The sequence below is a fragment of the Podarcis muralis genome, chromosome 2 (assembly GCF_964188315.1).
Source record: "Podarcis muralis chromosome 2, rPodMur119.hap1.1, whole genome shotgun sequence".
NCBI lineage: Eukaryota > Metazoa > Chordata > Lepidosauria > Squamata > Lacertidae > Podarcis > Podarcis muralis.
Genome location: NC_135656.1, coordinates 42,646,416 through 42,663,911, shown reverse-complemented (window position 1 = coordinate 42,663,911; position 17,496 = coordinate 42,646,416). Strand labels below are relative to the sequence as shown.

Below are 17,496 nucleotides of genomic sequence, written 5' to 3'. Positions count from 1 at the left end.
CCACTTACATGCATTGGCTCTTACTTTTGCCACTCCACTTATTTTGATAGTCTCATCCCATCCAAATAAGTATTTGTCCTTCACCCCTGAGGCATCTGCTTTCCAGCCTCTTAACTAATATAAGAGCATTGTTTTTCTTTCCCCCGCCCCGTCCCTCCACCCCCAATATCTCCAGTTTCTATAAATGAAGAATGAATGAATGAATCACCACCTAGAATAGCAATCGTTCTCAGGAAGAAGCTTATCTTCTCTCTTGAATGCTTCTGAAAGGTATGAGTGGCTTCCTGATATAAAAATGTCCAAGTGCTTCTTTATTTGCTTTTCATCCTAAGCCAATTTTACCGAGAGATGACTGTCTCATCTCTTTTTGGGGGCTGCTCAATATACTCTTCTTCTTCATTTGCTAACAAGGCACAGCATTCTCTCCATCCATTCCCTTCTATGATTTCTTTGGAAGAGCTTTTCATAGGCCTCTTAGTTCCAGTGCCATGGTGACACATGCTGGCATAAAGACCTCAATAAGCAAATAGGCACTAAGGATGGGAAAGCACACAATGAGGCAGAGCCATATTGGTAATGAAGTATAAGGGCAGACGACAAGGTGCTTGAATGAGGAAGGGGAGAGAGTGGGGAAATAACAAAATGGGAGGAAGCCAAGTGCACAGTCCTGTTCTACCCTTGGACCACATTCAGCTCCTCTTTGCCGCGCACTTACTGCATCTCCAGTGCTGGGTTTTTAATCCATATTCACACAGCATGATCCAAAATGCATATGTATCCTGTACTGCCTCATTTCTCAAACCAGCTTCACGCTGATTGGATTCCTTAAGCTGTTACTAATTTGTTTGTGTAAACAAACAAAAATGAACCTCATACTAATTAAGCTGTACTGATGTGAACAGCTGGTGGGGAGCGGAAGAGCAGTAAAGCACCTCAGGGGAAAAACAACTGTGCTGCACTGTAAGGTGGCAATGTGAACACACCCTTGGTCTCTGCCTCTCTCCAAAGCTTGCTTATGATGGAGCTTCTCTCTGCCTTCCTCAAGTTAATTTAGAACCAAAGTGTCTAAGCAAATACCTGATGAGACTACCACAGCTACTCCTTTTCTTAGTGGCTCATAAGAACTCATGGTGAGAATTCAATTGGCCCATCAAAAGAGCTTGCTTTTGATGGAACTTCTCTTCCTCAGTTCCCCTCAGGTTAATTTAGAACCAAGGTGTCAGAGCAATACCTGCCAAGGACTACTATGGCTACCGCAGCTACCCTTCCAAGAAGCTCAAAGTTGCATACATGATCCATTATTATTTTTAATCTCAAAGAAACCTTGTGAGTTGGATTGTACTGAAAAACAGCAGCTCCCTCAAAAGCTTTGTGGCTGAGTGTCATGAGGACTTGAACCTGGATCTCCCCGGTCCTTGTCTGACCCCTCTAGAGACTGCACCACACTGGATTGCCAATGCCTCATGGATTGCTCAGTCTCTGGGTCTGTCTGATATCACCTTCCCTCAGTCTAGGTCATTGTAAATGATGGCTCAGTCCCCAGACCTGCATGCCAATGTACCTGCTGTGAGATCAGATTCCTGGACATTCTTGAACCTTCCTGCACCTGGGATTAGAGAGCATGTTTCTTGCAGGTTGGCTTGAACATCAACACCTCTGGTCTGGTCTATGGATAGACCAGAATGAGATAGTACAGTCTTCCTGGGCTGAGCTGGGGAGCCTGTGGTCCTCCAGATGTGCTTAGGCTACAATTGATAAATGTGTGTTGAGTTGCAAGGAGGGCATGAGTGATCACAGTCACTTCAACCAGCTGAATGCTATTAGTATGCATTCAACTCATATTCAGAACACACCACTATGACTTGGCCCTATCTCTGATCCAGAGGTGTAGTACAGAGCTCCCTCACAGACCATTTTGTAAAGTTGTTTGCAACATGATGTAAAGTCAGCAGGATCATTCTCAAGAACACAGACTCTCCCCCAAAGAGAACAGCAGACATCTGAGTCAGAACTAATCAGCAATAAACACATTACCAAGCTGGCAAATTGGATGATTAGAAAATCAGCAGCCAAACACCAGGTGGGTTAGCAAGCACATCACCTGGCATGACCGTCTCTTTGGAGAGGCTTGATTGAATTCATCTAAAGATAAACTCACAAGGAGCCTTTGTAACCCACAAAAGGCAAATTATTGTGTCCTCTCTGCATCACTGGAGTGACTGAAAACCACTCTGCCAGATAAATATTTTTGTTTGTTTGTTATAAATCTCTTGCCAGCTTCGATATCTATCTCTGACTATGCTATATTTTTCTACAAGAGCCCGGAACCATGAATTCCTGCCATAAAAATATATTCTCTGGAGGGCAGTGGTGAGGGGGAGTCCTTCAAACTCTGATACTGAAGAGAGGGCATTTCCACAGAGGTTGGCTGAGGCAGCCCTCAGAATCACATGCTGTTTGGCCTGCACAGTCAGTGGTGCCATCAGGACAGAAGTTCAGGGCCTCACTCAGCAGATTGGGAAGGAAAGCCCCCAAATTAGGCAAGACCAACTTACACATTTTGAAGTACATGAAGTAATACACATTGCCATCTATAGAAGGGCCCTCATATAAAACTATGAAGTCCCAGATTGCCTAACTTTGCCACAGTTTATTTTAAAAAAAAAATATTAAAAGGGAGGAAGGGCTTCCAGAGATTGTAAAGAACAAACAAACAAGCATAGAGCTTGTTTTTGAAAAAGAGCTGTTTCCTTTTCTAGGGGTTATCCCGACATTCTTGGTATAAGTTTAAGTCAAAAAGCGGCTTTAAAAAGTTAGTAAGTTGCTTTCTAACAATGAGGCATAGTGTGGTGGTTCAATTTGTCATACTCATCCTGAAAACTCACATTGTTATGTGGGAGAATAAAGATACTTCGTAGTGATGTCATTGACTGGGTTTCTTTTTTTTCTTTTTTGTGGGTGTATTCTGCAACATGTCATTGACACAGTAATAATGCATTACTGGTAGACTTATATTGGACCGTACATACTGTATTTTTGCTCTATAAGACTCACTTTTTCCCTCCTAAAATGTAAGGGGAAATGTGTGTGTGTCTTATGGAGCGAATGCGGGCTGCGCAGCTATCCCAGAAGCCGGAACAGCGAGAGGGATTGCTGCTTTCACTGCGCAGCGATCCCTCTTGCTGTTCTGGCTTCTGAGATTCAGAATATTTTTTTTTCTTGTTTTCCGCCTCCAAAAACTAGGTGTGTCTTGTGGTCTGGTGCGTCTTATAGAGCAAAAAATACGGTACATCATCAGTCCACTTTATTAGTTGTTCTGGATTTCTAATTCTGAAATTAGAGCCAGTGTGGTGTAGTGGTTAGGGTGTTGGACCTGGAAGAACCCCCTTAGTGGGGGTTCAAATCCCCACTGGCCATGAAGCTTGCTGGGTGACCTTCGGCTACTCACAATCTCTCAGCCTAACCAACCTCACTGGATTGTTCTGAGAATCAAATGGAGAGGGAGGAGAGCCACATTTGCCACCTTGATCTCCTTGGAGGAATATCCATATTGTATATAAATGCATTAATTAATAAATGAATAAATAGGCACTCTTGCACAGCAAAAGTGAGGCAAAATTAAACTGCAACACTGGTAATATTAAAAGGTACAGAATTTCAGTAGGAAGCTACAGAACACACATTTGTTGGAAATGAAGCAGTATGTCCACCCTTGAAACTTGCAGGTACAAACAGTATTGAAAGCGGGATTGTGTATAACTGCCCTGATACCGCCATGAGCACAAATCATCGTGAATGCACACTTAAAAGGGCGGCTAGAGGTGCCATAGATTACTCCTATGTCTAATTCTTGTCACATCTTGACTCTAACTGCTTCTGCTTCTTGTAAAATGGACCATCCATAAAATATGTCACACTTACTAAAGCCTTTTATTTAACACCCCCTTTATGCCTCTTTGAATTGTTTTGACAAAATCCTTCATTTGTCACAGTTTTGCTGTTTCCTCCTAGCTCTTCAATATATGGCATAGCTTATGGATGATCCCATAAAATGGCACATATCCTACAACATCACAGGAGATATTGCTAACTTCCTTGCTTCAGTCACCCTAGACACTGTCCCCTGAGGCATCTTGGCACTTTCCTTCCTTCAGCCCCATAGCAAGACAGAGGCATCTTGGCACTTTCCTTCCTTCAGCCCCATAGCAAGACAGAAAATCAGTGCCTTAGAAATAATTCCTGGGTTTTCTGCCTGGGCTTGGAGACAGTGGAATCCTTTTGACATTCTCTGTGCCTGTGAGGTGGCTTTTATAAATAAGGCTGTTTAATTTCAACCTAATAAGAGGTAAGAGTTGAGAAGAGCTAACTCATCCTAATTCAAGGAAGCCGAGAGACACAATTACCAAGTCTTATTGTGTAATAAGATAGACTGATGTCCCTGCTCTCGGCTTACGTTGCTGCACACGTCAGCCAGTGAATGGAAAGAGACGGTTGAGTGCTTGGGAGATAATGAATCTCCTGGGACCATTTTGTTCACAGGGAGGCCTGATCTCACATCCCAGGCATCCTAGGGCCCTACTGGACAAAAGCAGGGCCTTATTTACAGACGAAGAGCAGCTCTTACTGATCTCCTAATGCATCCTAGGGATGAAGGAATAGGACAAAAAGAGAGAAGGTCATTGGCCTAGGACTAAAAAGTGGTGCTAGATGGATGAATAAGTCGACTCCTTAAATGGGCAGAACCCTAAATTCCAGGGTTAAAATCTAATGACATGAGCACTGTTTGTAGTCAGCACCTTGATGCATTCCCAAATAATTATTGTGAAACAATGTCATTGCAGGCATGTCTAGTCACCGTCTGGATGCTGAGATTGCTGCATCCATATCTTCTCACCACACCCATCTTAAGCTGAGCTATTCTCTTGTTTGGGCACAGCTGGTTTTTAGTGTCAGAGAATTAAGATGATCTGAAGGAAAACTGTCTTGTACCAAGATCTCCCAGATGGATGTTCATGGGTGATGACTTAAGCTGACTCGTGGAAGTTTTATTAACTTACATCTGCACATTAGTTAAAGGGCAGAGTTGCCAGTTCAGCCTTCAGCTTTAGAGTTTTGATATACCGGAACATGGTCCACCCTCATAGGTCGTGCTTCTGGGCTTTGTGTAAGAGTTGTGAATCTATTTGCCCATAACAGACATACTTTTTGTCATTGTAACCACAATGACCAAGGAAGCTAATGAGCAAAATTAGTCAAGGAATGTTGATGCAATGTGTGTGAATGTCCACCTCTGGATTTAGAACAAGGGTCTTAAAAGCAGAATAGGGAAATTAACTTCTTCCAAGGAGTTGTGGTTTTCTCCTTTCTGACAGTCCTAAAGCCTTAGACATGAATTTTAAATAAATGAATATTTATCTTTGCTGTAAAAAGAATAAATTCAAATCTAAAGTGAAACTGAGACTGCGGTCCTTATTGTAGATATTAATATTGCACAGCTTGAAGCAATAGGTTGAATAAAAACTTACTCCTCAGCATAAAAACTGTCCAGACCCAAAATACGGTTTCAAAGCTTTAACAACAGAACTTGTTCCAAAACAGAAACAAAGAATGAACCACAGCAGCAAGAATTCTTCTTGCAAAGCACTGGAAGACTCAAGATCTACCCACGTTGGAGGAGTGGCAGACGCAGTTGATGGACTATATGGAACTGGCTGAAATGACTGGCAGAATCCGAGATCTGGGAGAGGAAACAATGGAAGAGGACTGGAAAAAATTTAAGGACTATTTGCAAAAACATTATAAGTTGTATGAATGTTAAGAAATATGCACGATTAAGAAATTTCTGCTTTAGCAACTTGATTAGGAAAACTGAAAATTAAGACGAGAAAAAAGAGGTGGTAATATGAATCAACTTTATTATGTTAATTTTAAAGGTACAAAGTTTGGGATATGAGATTATGTATTTGGAAACATAATAATTGAAAGATACAGTAAGTTAAGAAACAAGGTAACAAATTGCTGAAACTTTTATTGCAAAGTACGCAGAGTCTGGAGGATGAGGGGAAGTCCATTTGGAATATTGAAAGTTGGACAGAAATAACTTTTTTTTCCTTTTATTATTCTCTTTCTGTATTTGTTTCTTGTATTTTCTAAAAGTTATATTGTGTTTATGAACCTAAGAAAAGAAACTCAATAAAAAATATTTTAAAAAAAACCAAAACAAAACAGAAACAAAGAATGAGATATCCAAATAGTTGCATAAAATCATATGCTTATCCAAGCACAGGTTCAGCTTCTTACAAATATGAAATAACTCCAAACAGACCTGAAATCATAACCTTAATTATAGCCTTGAGCTTTTTTCAGAAGAGGCACATTTGGCCGCCTTTGTCTTCAGTGGCTTGAGAACAAAAGCTCCCTCATAATAGTGATTTGCAATTGCATACCTTACTCATGTGATCTAAGGTTAAACACCACATGACAGCTAGCAGAGATACATCCTAAGTTAATTATCAATCCACTGGATGCTCAGAGAGCTCTTTAGTTTAGCTCAATGGAATTTTCCATGCCACTTTAGTAATACACATACAGAGCATATAAACATATTTTTGTCCATTTCAATGTACAATTAAACAATTACACTTAACAGTCCTATGCCCTGGTTCCAAGGTGTAAGCACAATTGAATTCAATAGGGCTTACTTTTAGGAACATAGGATAGCTGCTTTATATTGAGTCAAAACATTGGTCCATATACACTAACAGGAAATCTCCAGGGTTTCAGACAGGGACATTCCCAGTCCTTCCAGGAGATGGCAGGAACCGACTCTGGGAGCTTCTGCATGCAAAGGAGATGTTCTACCACTGAGCTATGGCTTTCCCCCTTTTATCTCTTTTGAGTAGATGCACAAGGCAACAGATACTTGATACTAATAATCCAAATCTTGAAGATGAAGAAAAACATGAAAAAAATATTTTTGAGCTAGCAATATCTGCTATCAAGGTTATGGAAGGCACACTGCATTGACTTATCAAAATCAGAAGTAGAAACGGGAAAACGAGCATTCGGTTTTTCAAAACATATACACATTTGATCTTCCTTCTTGAATTCCACTAATATACATTTGGTTTAGGCTTCGTCTTTCAGTTTGTGTTGCTGTTTGAAAGCTAATTTAGTTGTTATTTGTTGCTTATTAAGATTCTGTGTTGTAATGAGAGAATATGAAAGGCATGGCAAGTGTGAAGATGAATAATTCAAAGTGGATTGCTTTGTACATGTTCACATGCAAATGTAAAACTTGACTAGCATAAAAAAAAGATGTTTCAGAAATAAAAAGGATATGGAGTCATCAGCTCTTTTTTTAAAAAAAAGATATTTATTGAAATTTTCAAGAAAATCCAGAAAAAAGAAAAAAGAAAAAAAGAATTAAAAACACTCAACGTTTACAATCCTTATTTTCAATAACCTATTTCCACGACTTCCCCACGCCTCCCCTTCTTGTATTCCATTTCCAATTGTTAGTTCAACAAGTTCTTGTCCCCATGGAGTCATCAGCTCTTAGAGTACATAAGAGTTGTGCTGTTGTAAAACTTGTTGACCCAGTTGCTTTGCAACTGCAGGGGAAAAATTACTCAATTCAGAGGACAATTACTCTCAGGTGCTGAGGTCCCCCAGTAGCTGCTACAGCCTGGAATGTGAAGCAGGGGCACTGGGAAGGGAGTAAAGCTCACTACTAATGGAGAGTCACTTTCATGCAATTGCAGCTCTTAGTCTGGCAAGTGTCGGGAAGGTGCCATGGACTGCAATTGCTCAGAATGGTAATTCATTTCTCTCCAAAGGTACTTATATGAAAAACATGTCAGATTAACACTGCCAAACTGCAAGAGAAAGGCAGACTGTTTCCCCTTACAGCCTGTGTAACATTTTCGTCCATCTCTGAGAGCCATTTTATATAGTATTCAATATGCATCTGCTTCATGGTATTCCTTCATATATCCTCTCAAGGGTTTTGTTTTGTTTGTTTTTTAAAAACCAACAATGCAGCATTTTGGAAGTTGATTTGGGAACTCACCCGCCTCGTTCTTAATTCCCCCCCCCCAAAAAAAAAGTGGCTGTCAAAGTTGGAAGGAGGGTTCAATTAAGTGTGTGTCACAAGACATGGCTTCTGGTTCATGCAAATGATTGGAAAGCTGCTTTTTCTGTTCCCCTGTTCCGTGGAATGTCATTGTTGTTGGAATGCAATAGGTGCCCACTGGAAACAACGGAAGACACCTCTTTCCCAGCTGGATGTATAGCTGTCTTTTATCTCTGTAACATTTGCAATAAATATCAATGTGAGGAAAGGCTTCTGTAGCGTCTCGTTCCAGGTTGCAGCCTGGGATGGATATATTTTAGAATGATCATAGCTCCTTTACCACAGAAAAGTAGCACATCAGGAAAAAAGATTTAGCAAAGCCCTATCCTTGAGGCATTGGGGAATTTCAGGCAGGGAGCCTTTCAGTTTGGAAATCAACGTAAATGTAACACACACCTTTCCCCAGGTACAGTGAAGTAGTACAGTCCAGAATTCTACCCCATTAGTCTGTCACCCAAGTCTTCTTCATACATTACAATAAGTGGGATTGTGGCTGCTGACCTCTCTTTGTCTTCCTATGCATGTCCAGCATAATTTCTAGGAAAAACCCACCACCATGGGGTAACCAACATGGTACCCTTCAGATGCTGTGAGCCATGGCCAATACTTGGGAGAGATGGAAGTTGTAGTCCATCTGGAGGCACCATGTTGGCTATGCCTGACATATACCATAAAACATATGGGACTCAGCTATACAGCTGCAAATGAAACATTTTAAGTGTGTTGTAAAGTGCATTATGCAAATGTGATATTAGATGGTGATGGTGAGCTATGGCAAATTCGATAAAGGGGCATGATAGGAAGAACAAGGAAAGTGGGCACCACCCTTCCTCCCCCCCCCCCCTCCTTACGCACATTCATCATAATGTGCAAAGAAGGCTCTAAGTATTGTGTAGAAATGGGTGACGGCATGCCTTCTTTGCCAGGACAGAACATGTTCTCAATTTATTTCTGAAGTGATCAGTCTGATAATCTGAAGAACTCGCTTCCACATATCTGGGCTGACAGAAGCATAAATCAGCTCTTGTGTTCCCAGTCTCAAGATGAGCAGCAGTTCATTATAATTCTGGACAGGATATGGATGCATTTTTCTTTTTCTTTAGCACTTAGAAAAAGCCGTTGGGATATGAGAATCAATACCAGGCCACCCTTTAAACCCTCTATAGGCAGTACATCCCAGATTTGTTACAGCAGGGGTAGGCAACCTAAGGCCCGCGGGCCGGATGCGACCCAATCGCCTTCTCAATCTGGCCTGCGGACAGTCTGGGAATCAGCGTGTTTTTACATGAGTAGAATGTGTCCTTTTATTTCAAATGCATCCCTGGCTTATTTGTGGGGCCTGCCTGGTGTCTTTACATGAATAGAATGTGTGCTTTTATTTGAAATGCATCTCTGGGTTATATGTGGGGCACAGGAATTCGTTCATTTCCCCCCAAAAAATATAGTCCGGCCCACCACATGGTCTGAGGGATGGTGGACCGGCCCACGGCTGAAAAAGGTTGCTGACCCCTGTGTTACAGGATGACATCTATCCCATCTCAACATACAATATGTGTGTATAAAGATCTGCCTCATTACTACTGTGAGGCTTGACATGTGTGTCCCAAGTTGTGCTGCAGTTGGAGACCTTTGGATAGGGAACAAATATTTTGCCAGTGGCAGTAGGCAGGGCCCTGCGAGGTGGGTCTGCACTGCACTGGCCTCCCAATGCTCAAGTCGCTGTTGGTTACCAACAGGGGGGATGGCGAGGTGCTGGAGAAGTAGGCATGGTGCACATGCAGCAGCGGGGAAAACCTGATTGGTTCCATCACGGCTGTGGCCACACTGCCCCACCCTCTCCCTCCCAGTAACTGGCAGCAGCCCAAGCACTGGGAAACCCAGGAAGCACTGCAGCCCAACCCCAATCTGCCAAGGACCTCCTACATATTCTCTCAGTAGAGGGTGAAGCCGTTTGGAGTAACAGCATTGACCTCTGCCTGAATCCTTGGGCAGCCACTGCCAAGTAGCGTAGACAGTTCTGAGCTCAGTGTATTGTTTGGTCTAACTCAGTTTCTCATCTCCAGACAGCTGCCACTCCAGATACTTACAAGGAAAAGATTCATCAGAACTCTTAATATGCGTGTAAGGACAAAAGAAGTAATTATAATTTAACAGTTTTCATGTTATTCTATTTTATTAAAGCAACTAGAAAAAAAAATATTATGATGGGAAGATCTCACACAGGTGAAGGGAAGCAGTGGGGAGGAGGGGAGGGTTAGGTTGAATTTGGGAAATAAAATAATATATGGGACAGCAAAGGATATAATAGATTCTTATAGAATAGTAATATATTGTAACCAGAATAGAAGTTCAAAAGGGGAAGTAAATGTATTTTTAGTATTTTCATTATTGTAATAGTTATTATTTCTTATCGGTAGAAGGAAATGCTAATTTAGGCTTCTTCGTTTTGCTGTCTGTATAATTTTCTTAAGTCAAAAAAACACACGAGACTATTCAGAAAATTATAGATGCAGGTTTATTGAGCATAGAAGCTGCAGCCAACAGGCAACCAAGGAGCCATCAGCTGACAATGGCCACTTTGCAGCACCGGGCAGAAGTCCAGTCAATGTTGGCACACTGGCAGTGGCAGACAGTATCATCACGAATATCCCAGGAACCACAAGCCATTCCACAGGCACATCCAGTGGCCTTGTGACCTGAGAGTGGAAAAGAAAAGTTAGAGAGACAGGCAGCAGAGCGTTGGATCGCCATGGGATGGAGGGAGCATACACCTCCCTTGTTACAATAGCTCCACTGGTCTGTTGCCGGGTCCAATTCACAGGAGAGGGCCTTCTCGGTGGCTGCTCCCAAACTTTGGAAATCCCTCCCTAGAGAAGTTAGACTGGGTCCCTCCTTGTTGTCCTTCTACCAGCGAGTAAAGATGCAAGTGCATGCTGTGCTAATGATCCAGCTAAGCAACCCAACCAGCTGCCTCCAGCTCTGAGCTTATATTTTATACTGACTACACAAAGGAAGCAGAGATTTGTGGAAATGTGTTTTGCGTCTACCCAGAGAGGGAGTTCAGTTCTTGCCCTTCTGGCCACCATGAGCCCACTTCTAATTTCCTCCCAATCTGTTCTCCTCTCCCAGCAAAGTGTCTCACCTGAAGGGCAGTGGGCATCAGCAGCACGTGCAAATGCATCTGTGCAAACCAGCTGGCTCTTCAGTAGGACAGAGGACACTGCAAGAAGAGTCACGAGAGTTCAGGTTATACTACATGACATCCTTGCTCAAATAGAAAATGCTTTCTTTGTTCCTCCTGCTCTTTAAACAGTTACAAGCAATAGGGAAATCAATCTGAAGCTGTGACCACAACACGCATTTAAAGCACATTTGTCCCCAAAAGAGTCCTTGGAACTGTAATTTGTTAAGGGTGCTGGGAGTTGTAGTTCTGTGAGAGGTAAACTAGAGTTCCTGGGATACTGGGAGGAGGATGTTTTAAATGCATTGTGTGTGTGTGTGTGTGTGTGTGTGTGTGTGTGTGTGTGTGCACATTGAACCACAACAGAAATCCCCCTCAAGTTTATAGGTGTTATGCCTTTCCAGGCCACAAAAGTCCCATTCTCCCATGGGATTATTTCTGACAGCAGGTCAGGCCAGGGGCTACACTGGAGAGGACAAATGCAACAATGATTGAACACGTTCATGTTTAGGTTGTAGGTGTCATATTCCACTTGCCTTTCTGAGGTCTCATGTATATGGAAGGCATGGAAATAAGGTGGGAACTTACACGACAGGCAGAGAAGAGTGGCTTGTCAGACCCATAGTTAAAAACACTGCCCTAATACCAGCCCAAAATTCAAGACTGGTTCCCATGTTATAGATATCACATGACTCTTTTTGGATTTCTTGTACAAGCTATATATCAGTAGAACCTGAAGATGTTCACGTTAACAAACTTTAATCTAGCAAAAACAAAAAACATATAAGGACTTTTCTGGTATGAGTAATCGGATTATGGTTCAGGGTAAAACTTTGGTGATAACCCTGGGTTCCCAGATCTTCAAAAGAAGTCCTATGACTTTTAATTTGAAACAGGCAGTCCTGGATGAAACTGGGAATCTTAGAATGACAATGGGGCACAGAGCTTCAAACATCATAAAGGGGCCTGGATCCCTATCCAAATACCTTTGGAATCAACTGCTTCCTGGATCTTCTGGTTAATCTGACTCTCTGGAATACATGGATAACCACAGGACTGCTGATCACTTGCATATTTTGCAGGAATCAACACAGCTAAGAGAACGAAAACGATCAGTTTCATCATGATGGTGCAGAACTTCCTACAGAAGGGGGGGGAGCAGTTATTTCAATGCATGAATCTCAGCTAAAGCATCCATGACAAACGGGCCATGCCCCCAGTAGGGCAGGCGCTCTCCCTCAACCTGTTCACACTCACTCTTACAACCACTTCTGCAAACTATGGCTACATGTCATCACCACTTCCACTTACGGCCATGGGTCTCTCAGAGTCACTAGGGACAAGACGGAAGTCCTTTGTGAAATGCTACACTGGAGAATCCCCAAGGAGGGGCCTGAAACCCTGAACGTTCTGGTGGCAGCAAGGAACCTCTACATATGGACAGAGCCGTAGCTAGGTGATCTTGCGCCCCTGGCAGAACCATCCAGATTGCACTCCCTAGCCATGGACAAATTAGCTCTTCTTTCTGCCTCTCCTCCAACCCCAACCCCTCCACCCATTCAATTCACTCTCTATTAAAAACCTTTTCTTATGAGGCAATAATTGATATTTTTATTTATAGATGTATTTTTGGACATATTTAAAGCCGATTTTGCACACACCCCTCTCCTGCGCCCCTGGCAGGGGCCCACCTTGCCACCCCCTAGCTATGGCCCTGCATATGGATGAAAAAACTGAAATGAAATCCAAATACATTATTAACCTAGGTTATACATATGACCCGGGACGCGTGTGGCGCTGTGGGTTAAACCACAGAGCCTAGGACTTGCTGATCAGAAGGTTGGCGGTTCAAATCCCCGCAACGGGGTGAGCTCCCATTGCTCGGTCCCTGCTCCTGCCCACCTAGCAGTTTGAAAACACGTCAAAGTGCAAGTAGATAAATAGGTACCGCTCTGGCAGGAAGGTAAACAGCATTTCTGTGCGCTGCTCTGGTTCGCCAGAAGCAGCTTAGTCATGCTGGCCACATGACCCGGAAGCTGTACGCCGGCTCCCTCAGCCAATAAAGCAAGATGAGCGCCGCAACCCCAGAGTCAGCCACGACTGGACCTAATGGTCAGGGGTCCCTTTACCTTTATGCATATGACCCATGTGGTATGAGGTTGGACTACCCCACAAGGCATGAGCTTGCAGCTTAGAGGTGCTCCCTAATCTGGTGCTGCCTCTTAATGCTCAAGTGGGAAGGGTGGCTGTCTACCTTTCTTAGCTGCCTCATAAAACAACCATGTCTTTTCCTGCAGAAGGCAGTCCTAAGCCACAGAAATTCATGCATCTAGACTGGCTGTTGAAACATGAGCAATTTGTACCTATTCTTAAAAAGTCTGAAAACCTCCAAGCCTCCATCCTTTAATGCAATTGCCAGGTTGTTGTATGGAGGTGACCAGATAGAGCAGGCACCCCCAAACTCAGCCCTCCAGCTGTTTTGGGACTACAATTCCCATCATCCAGTGGGTGTAGTGAGAGCCAGTGTGTTGTAGTGGCTAAGAGCGGTGGACTCGTAATCTGGTGAACCGGGTTCGATTCCCCGCTCCTCCACATGCAGCTGCTGGGGAACTGTGGGCTAGTCACACTTCCCTGAAGTCTCTCAGCCTCACTCACCTCACAGAGTGTTTGTTGTGGGGGAGGAAGGGAAAGGAGATTGTTAGCCACTTTGAGACTCCTTAGGGTAGTGATAAAGCGGGCTATCATATCCAAACTCTTCATCATCTTCATCCCTGACCACTGGTCCTGCTAGCTAGGGATGATGGGAGTTGTAGTCCCAAAACAGCTGGAGGGCTGAGTTTGGGGATGCCTGAGTCAGAGCTATTGGGCCGTGCTCACATAAGTAATTTCATCACTCAGAAGCATCTCTCTAAACCTAGCAACCAATATGGCACACAGCATATGCTGACATCGCTGGGGCCTGCCTACGATTATTCCCTCCCCCCCCCCTTTACCTTGTCAAAAAGCACATACCTTGAGGAACTCAAATTTTTTCGAGAAGTTGCATTCACTGAGCAAACTGCTCCCCTTTAAATACAGCAGGGTTGCAAAAGCTCTCATCCAACTTTCAGAACATTTTACTCGCTTGCCCAGTTGCACACGCGCACCCTGCCCAAAACAGGAACACCCCCGGAAGACCCCTTTGCACAACGTGCTCACAACATTTCCATGTTTAGGTCACAGAGCAGGCAGTAAAGGCGCTACGGCGTACTTGTTGTCCAAAGCTCTTGGTGGGGCAACTCTACAACGGTAAAGTAATTTGGCAACTGGAGATTAGGACATTCCAGCGGTTTCCCCCTGGGCTTACTGCTTTTGTGATCCAGCATAAAAATGACAGCCTTGTTACTCAATACAGGTTTGCAAACAATGAGAGCACAGTTCATCTTTCATGCAAAACAACAGAGGCTATTCAAACAGCTTTCAGGAAACCAGAGTTTGAAGAAAGTTCTAAGTGTTTACAGAGATGTTTTACAAAAGCAGACCCTCCAAGTGTCCCTATTTTCCAGGGACATCCCAGATTTACAGAAGCTGTCCCAGTTACAATACCAGAATTTCCCGCTTTTCCTTAGGACATCCCAATTTTCATTGGAGAAATGTTGGAGGGTATGGAGTTATCCAACACTGAGTCACCTGAAGGCAGCCCTATATAGGGAAGTTTTTAATGTTTAATGTTTTATTATGTTTTTATATATGTTGGAAGCTGCCCAGAGTAGCAACCCAGTCAGATGGGTTGGGTATAAATAGCAAAATTCTTATTCTTATGGAATAGGACGCCCCTGTTTGTTCCTTATACACTGTAAAGCAGAAAAAAATAAAACAAAGCATACAATAAAATGATTTAAAAAGTCAACAATCAACCCAGTGCTAGATCAAAACCAGCCATAAAATCCAAAGACAGACACAAATTAAAACCTGGAAACTAATGCAACAAAATCCGGCCCAGCTACAATAGCTAGAAACTAGTCAAACTGTCATATTTCTGCCAAGAGTATAATCAAATCAAATCAGTGATGTGAGGAGGTATTAAGAACCCCTCCAAGACTAGTGTGTGATGAAGGACTCTGCTGAAGAAGAAGAAGAAGAGGAGGTGGAGGAGGAGGAGGAGGAGGAGGAGTTTGGATTTGATATCCTGCTTTATCACTACCCAAAGGAGTCTCAAAGCGGCTAACATTCTCCTTTCCCTTCCTCCCCCACAACAAACACTCTGTGAGGTGAGTGAGGCTGAGAGACTTCAGAGAAGTGTGACTGGCCCAAGGTCACCCAGCAGCTGCATGTGGAGGAGCGGAGACGCGAACCCGGTTCCCCAGATTATGAGACAACCGCTCTTAACCACTACACCACACTGGTTCATCTACCATTCATCTACCATTCTAATCAGATTTTGTGCACAGAATAAGGAATGCAGCTTCTTATCGTACACCTCCAGCAGCAAAATGCCTTGGGCTGCTCCTGACTCCCTGTGTTTGTGGTGTTTATTTTAAATTATTGCTGCAGGTGCACCCAAACTCAGCACTAAAAATGAGCTGTATGTGTCTTTCTTTCCCTTCTAAGCCTGGTCTTTCTGTGATCTTAAAAAGAGGGATGTAGGGGCTTCCAAAGGACTCTGCCGCCTTTCCTCTAAAGCCTGATATCACTGTAATATTAAAGGGGGAGAGAGTCGCGAATCCTCTCAGAAGCTTTGGGAGGTTTCCTCCTCCCTCTTTAAGACTGCAGTGAGATTGGGAGTAAAAGAAACTCTCAGAGGCTTCTCTCTGTCTTCCCTTTTAAGCCTGATCTCACTTAAGTGAAAGGGAGCGAAAGGGATTTTGACATTGGGATTGCTCCTCTAATAATTATTAAATTATTAGATTATCAGGAAAGAAAATATGACATTCCTAAAAATAAGTTTAAATGGCACACATGACAACATATTTCTGCTATGTAAGTTGCGCCATTGTTGGGTTGCATTGGTCACAAGAAATGTTGCATGTACACATTTCACCATATTTTCATAATGCTAAGAACCTTAGCAAAGAAAATAAAGTTTAAACATATCCATTTTTATTTTCATTTGTTATGGGGGTGTGTTATGTGCTTTTGTGACTAATATAACACTCAACCATTGTAAGTTTGTCATAAGCTCATCTGATTTTGTTCCTAACGTAACATAGTATTGTCCCGTCTTTTCACCAAATAAGAAAGCTAAACTATCAATACAATAATCAATACAATTAACCTATTATCTATTTTCTTGAAGAGGTCATTAACTGAACTTTAGGGGAAGAAAACAGAGAAAATCCGAGCCATCTTGTTGCTTTACTCAGATGTAAAATGCCCTTTTGAAAAACTGTTTGCCAGATTGTGAAGCTTTTGAAGATTATCTTTAAAATGATATGGAACATGTTAACTATATATGAAAATGAAAAATGAGTTGACATTTTCATGGAGGTACCTCGCTCTTTTAGATTTAAGGTGTGTATGCTGTGTGATTTGCTGCCTGCTTATATTGTAACTTTGCTGTTTGAAAGTGGCATCCGTATACCCTGTCATTTTCATTTCATGTAATAAACCAAGCGTTGTTTATTCCTTTGGCGTATGAGCCTCTTGGGGTATAAGGTTGAGGCTAAAAACACATTCATACTGGATGAGTGCTTTAAATCCAGTAAAAAATCCTAAAGTTCTTGGGAATGTGCATAGGAATACAGGTGAGTGCTGGGTTCAGGTGCATACCTTGTAAAGGTAAACGTAAAGGACCCCTGGATGGTTAAGTCCATTCAAAGACAACTATAGGGTTGCGGGGCTCATCTCGCTTTTCAGGCCGAGGGAGCCAGCATTTGTCCACAGACAGCTTTCTGGGTCATGTGGCCAGCATGACTAAACCACTTCTGGTGCAATGGAACACCATGACGGAAACCAGAGCGCATGGAAACGCCATTTACCTTCCCGCCACAGTGGTACCTATTTATCTACTTGCACTGACTTGCTTTCAAACTGGTAGGTTAGCAGGAGTTGGGACAGAGCAACGGAAGCTCACTCTGTCGTGGGGATTAGAAACGTCGACCTTTGGATTGGCAAGTCCAAGAGGCTCAGTTGTTTAGACCACAGCGCCACCCGCTCCCTTGTGGTACCCTCTGCCTGCCCCCTGTTCCCATTAGACCTTTGC

The 17,496-nt window shown here is 42.9% G+C and overlaps 1 protein-coding gene across 2 annotated transcripts; it reads right to left on the bottom strand.

Annotated features, from left to right (window-relative positions):
- Positions 1-10,630: 10,630 nt before the first annotated feature.
- Positions 10,631-14,990, bottom strand: LOC114592728 (resistin-like). 2 transcript variants are annotated; one of them, XM_077923474.1, is made up of 4 exons: positions 14,901-14,990; positions 12,302-12,456; positions 11,277-11,354; positions 10,631-10,830 (listed from the first exon to the last, which is right to left on the bottom strand). In XM_077923474.1, the coding sequence occupies exons 2-4, from the start codon at positions 12,438-12,440 to the stop codon at positions 10,694-10,696; spliced, it is 354 nt and encodes a 117-aa protein (XP_077779600.1). In that variant the 5' UTR covers positions 12,441-12,456; positions 14,901-14,990; the 3' UTR covers positions 10,631-10,693. The 2 variants fall into 2 exon arrangements, with proteins under 2 accessions (XP_077779600.1, XP_028576849.2); XM_028721016.2 differs by lacking the exon at positions 14,901-14,990 and adding an exon at positions 14,328-14,827.
- Positions 14,991-17,496: the final 2,506 nt, after the last annotated feature.

Bases quoted from the DNA above. Each gene is read 5' to 3' on its own strand.
- LOC114592728 (XM_077923474.1), bottom strand. From the start codon at position 12,440: ATGATGAAACTGATCGTTTTCGTTCTCTTAGCTGTGTTGATTCCTGCA. The intron at 11,355-12,301 runs GTATTTGGATAG...CTCTTCTTGCAG, and splicing joins GGAAGCAGTTGATTCCAAAG to TGTCCTCTGTCCTACTGAAG. The intron at 10,831-11,276 runs GTGAGACACTTT...TTCCACTCTCAG, and splicing joins TGATGCCCACTGCCCTTCAG to GTCACAAGGCCACTGGATGT.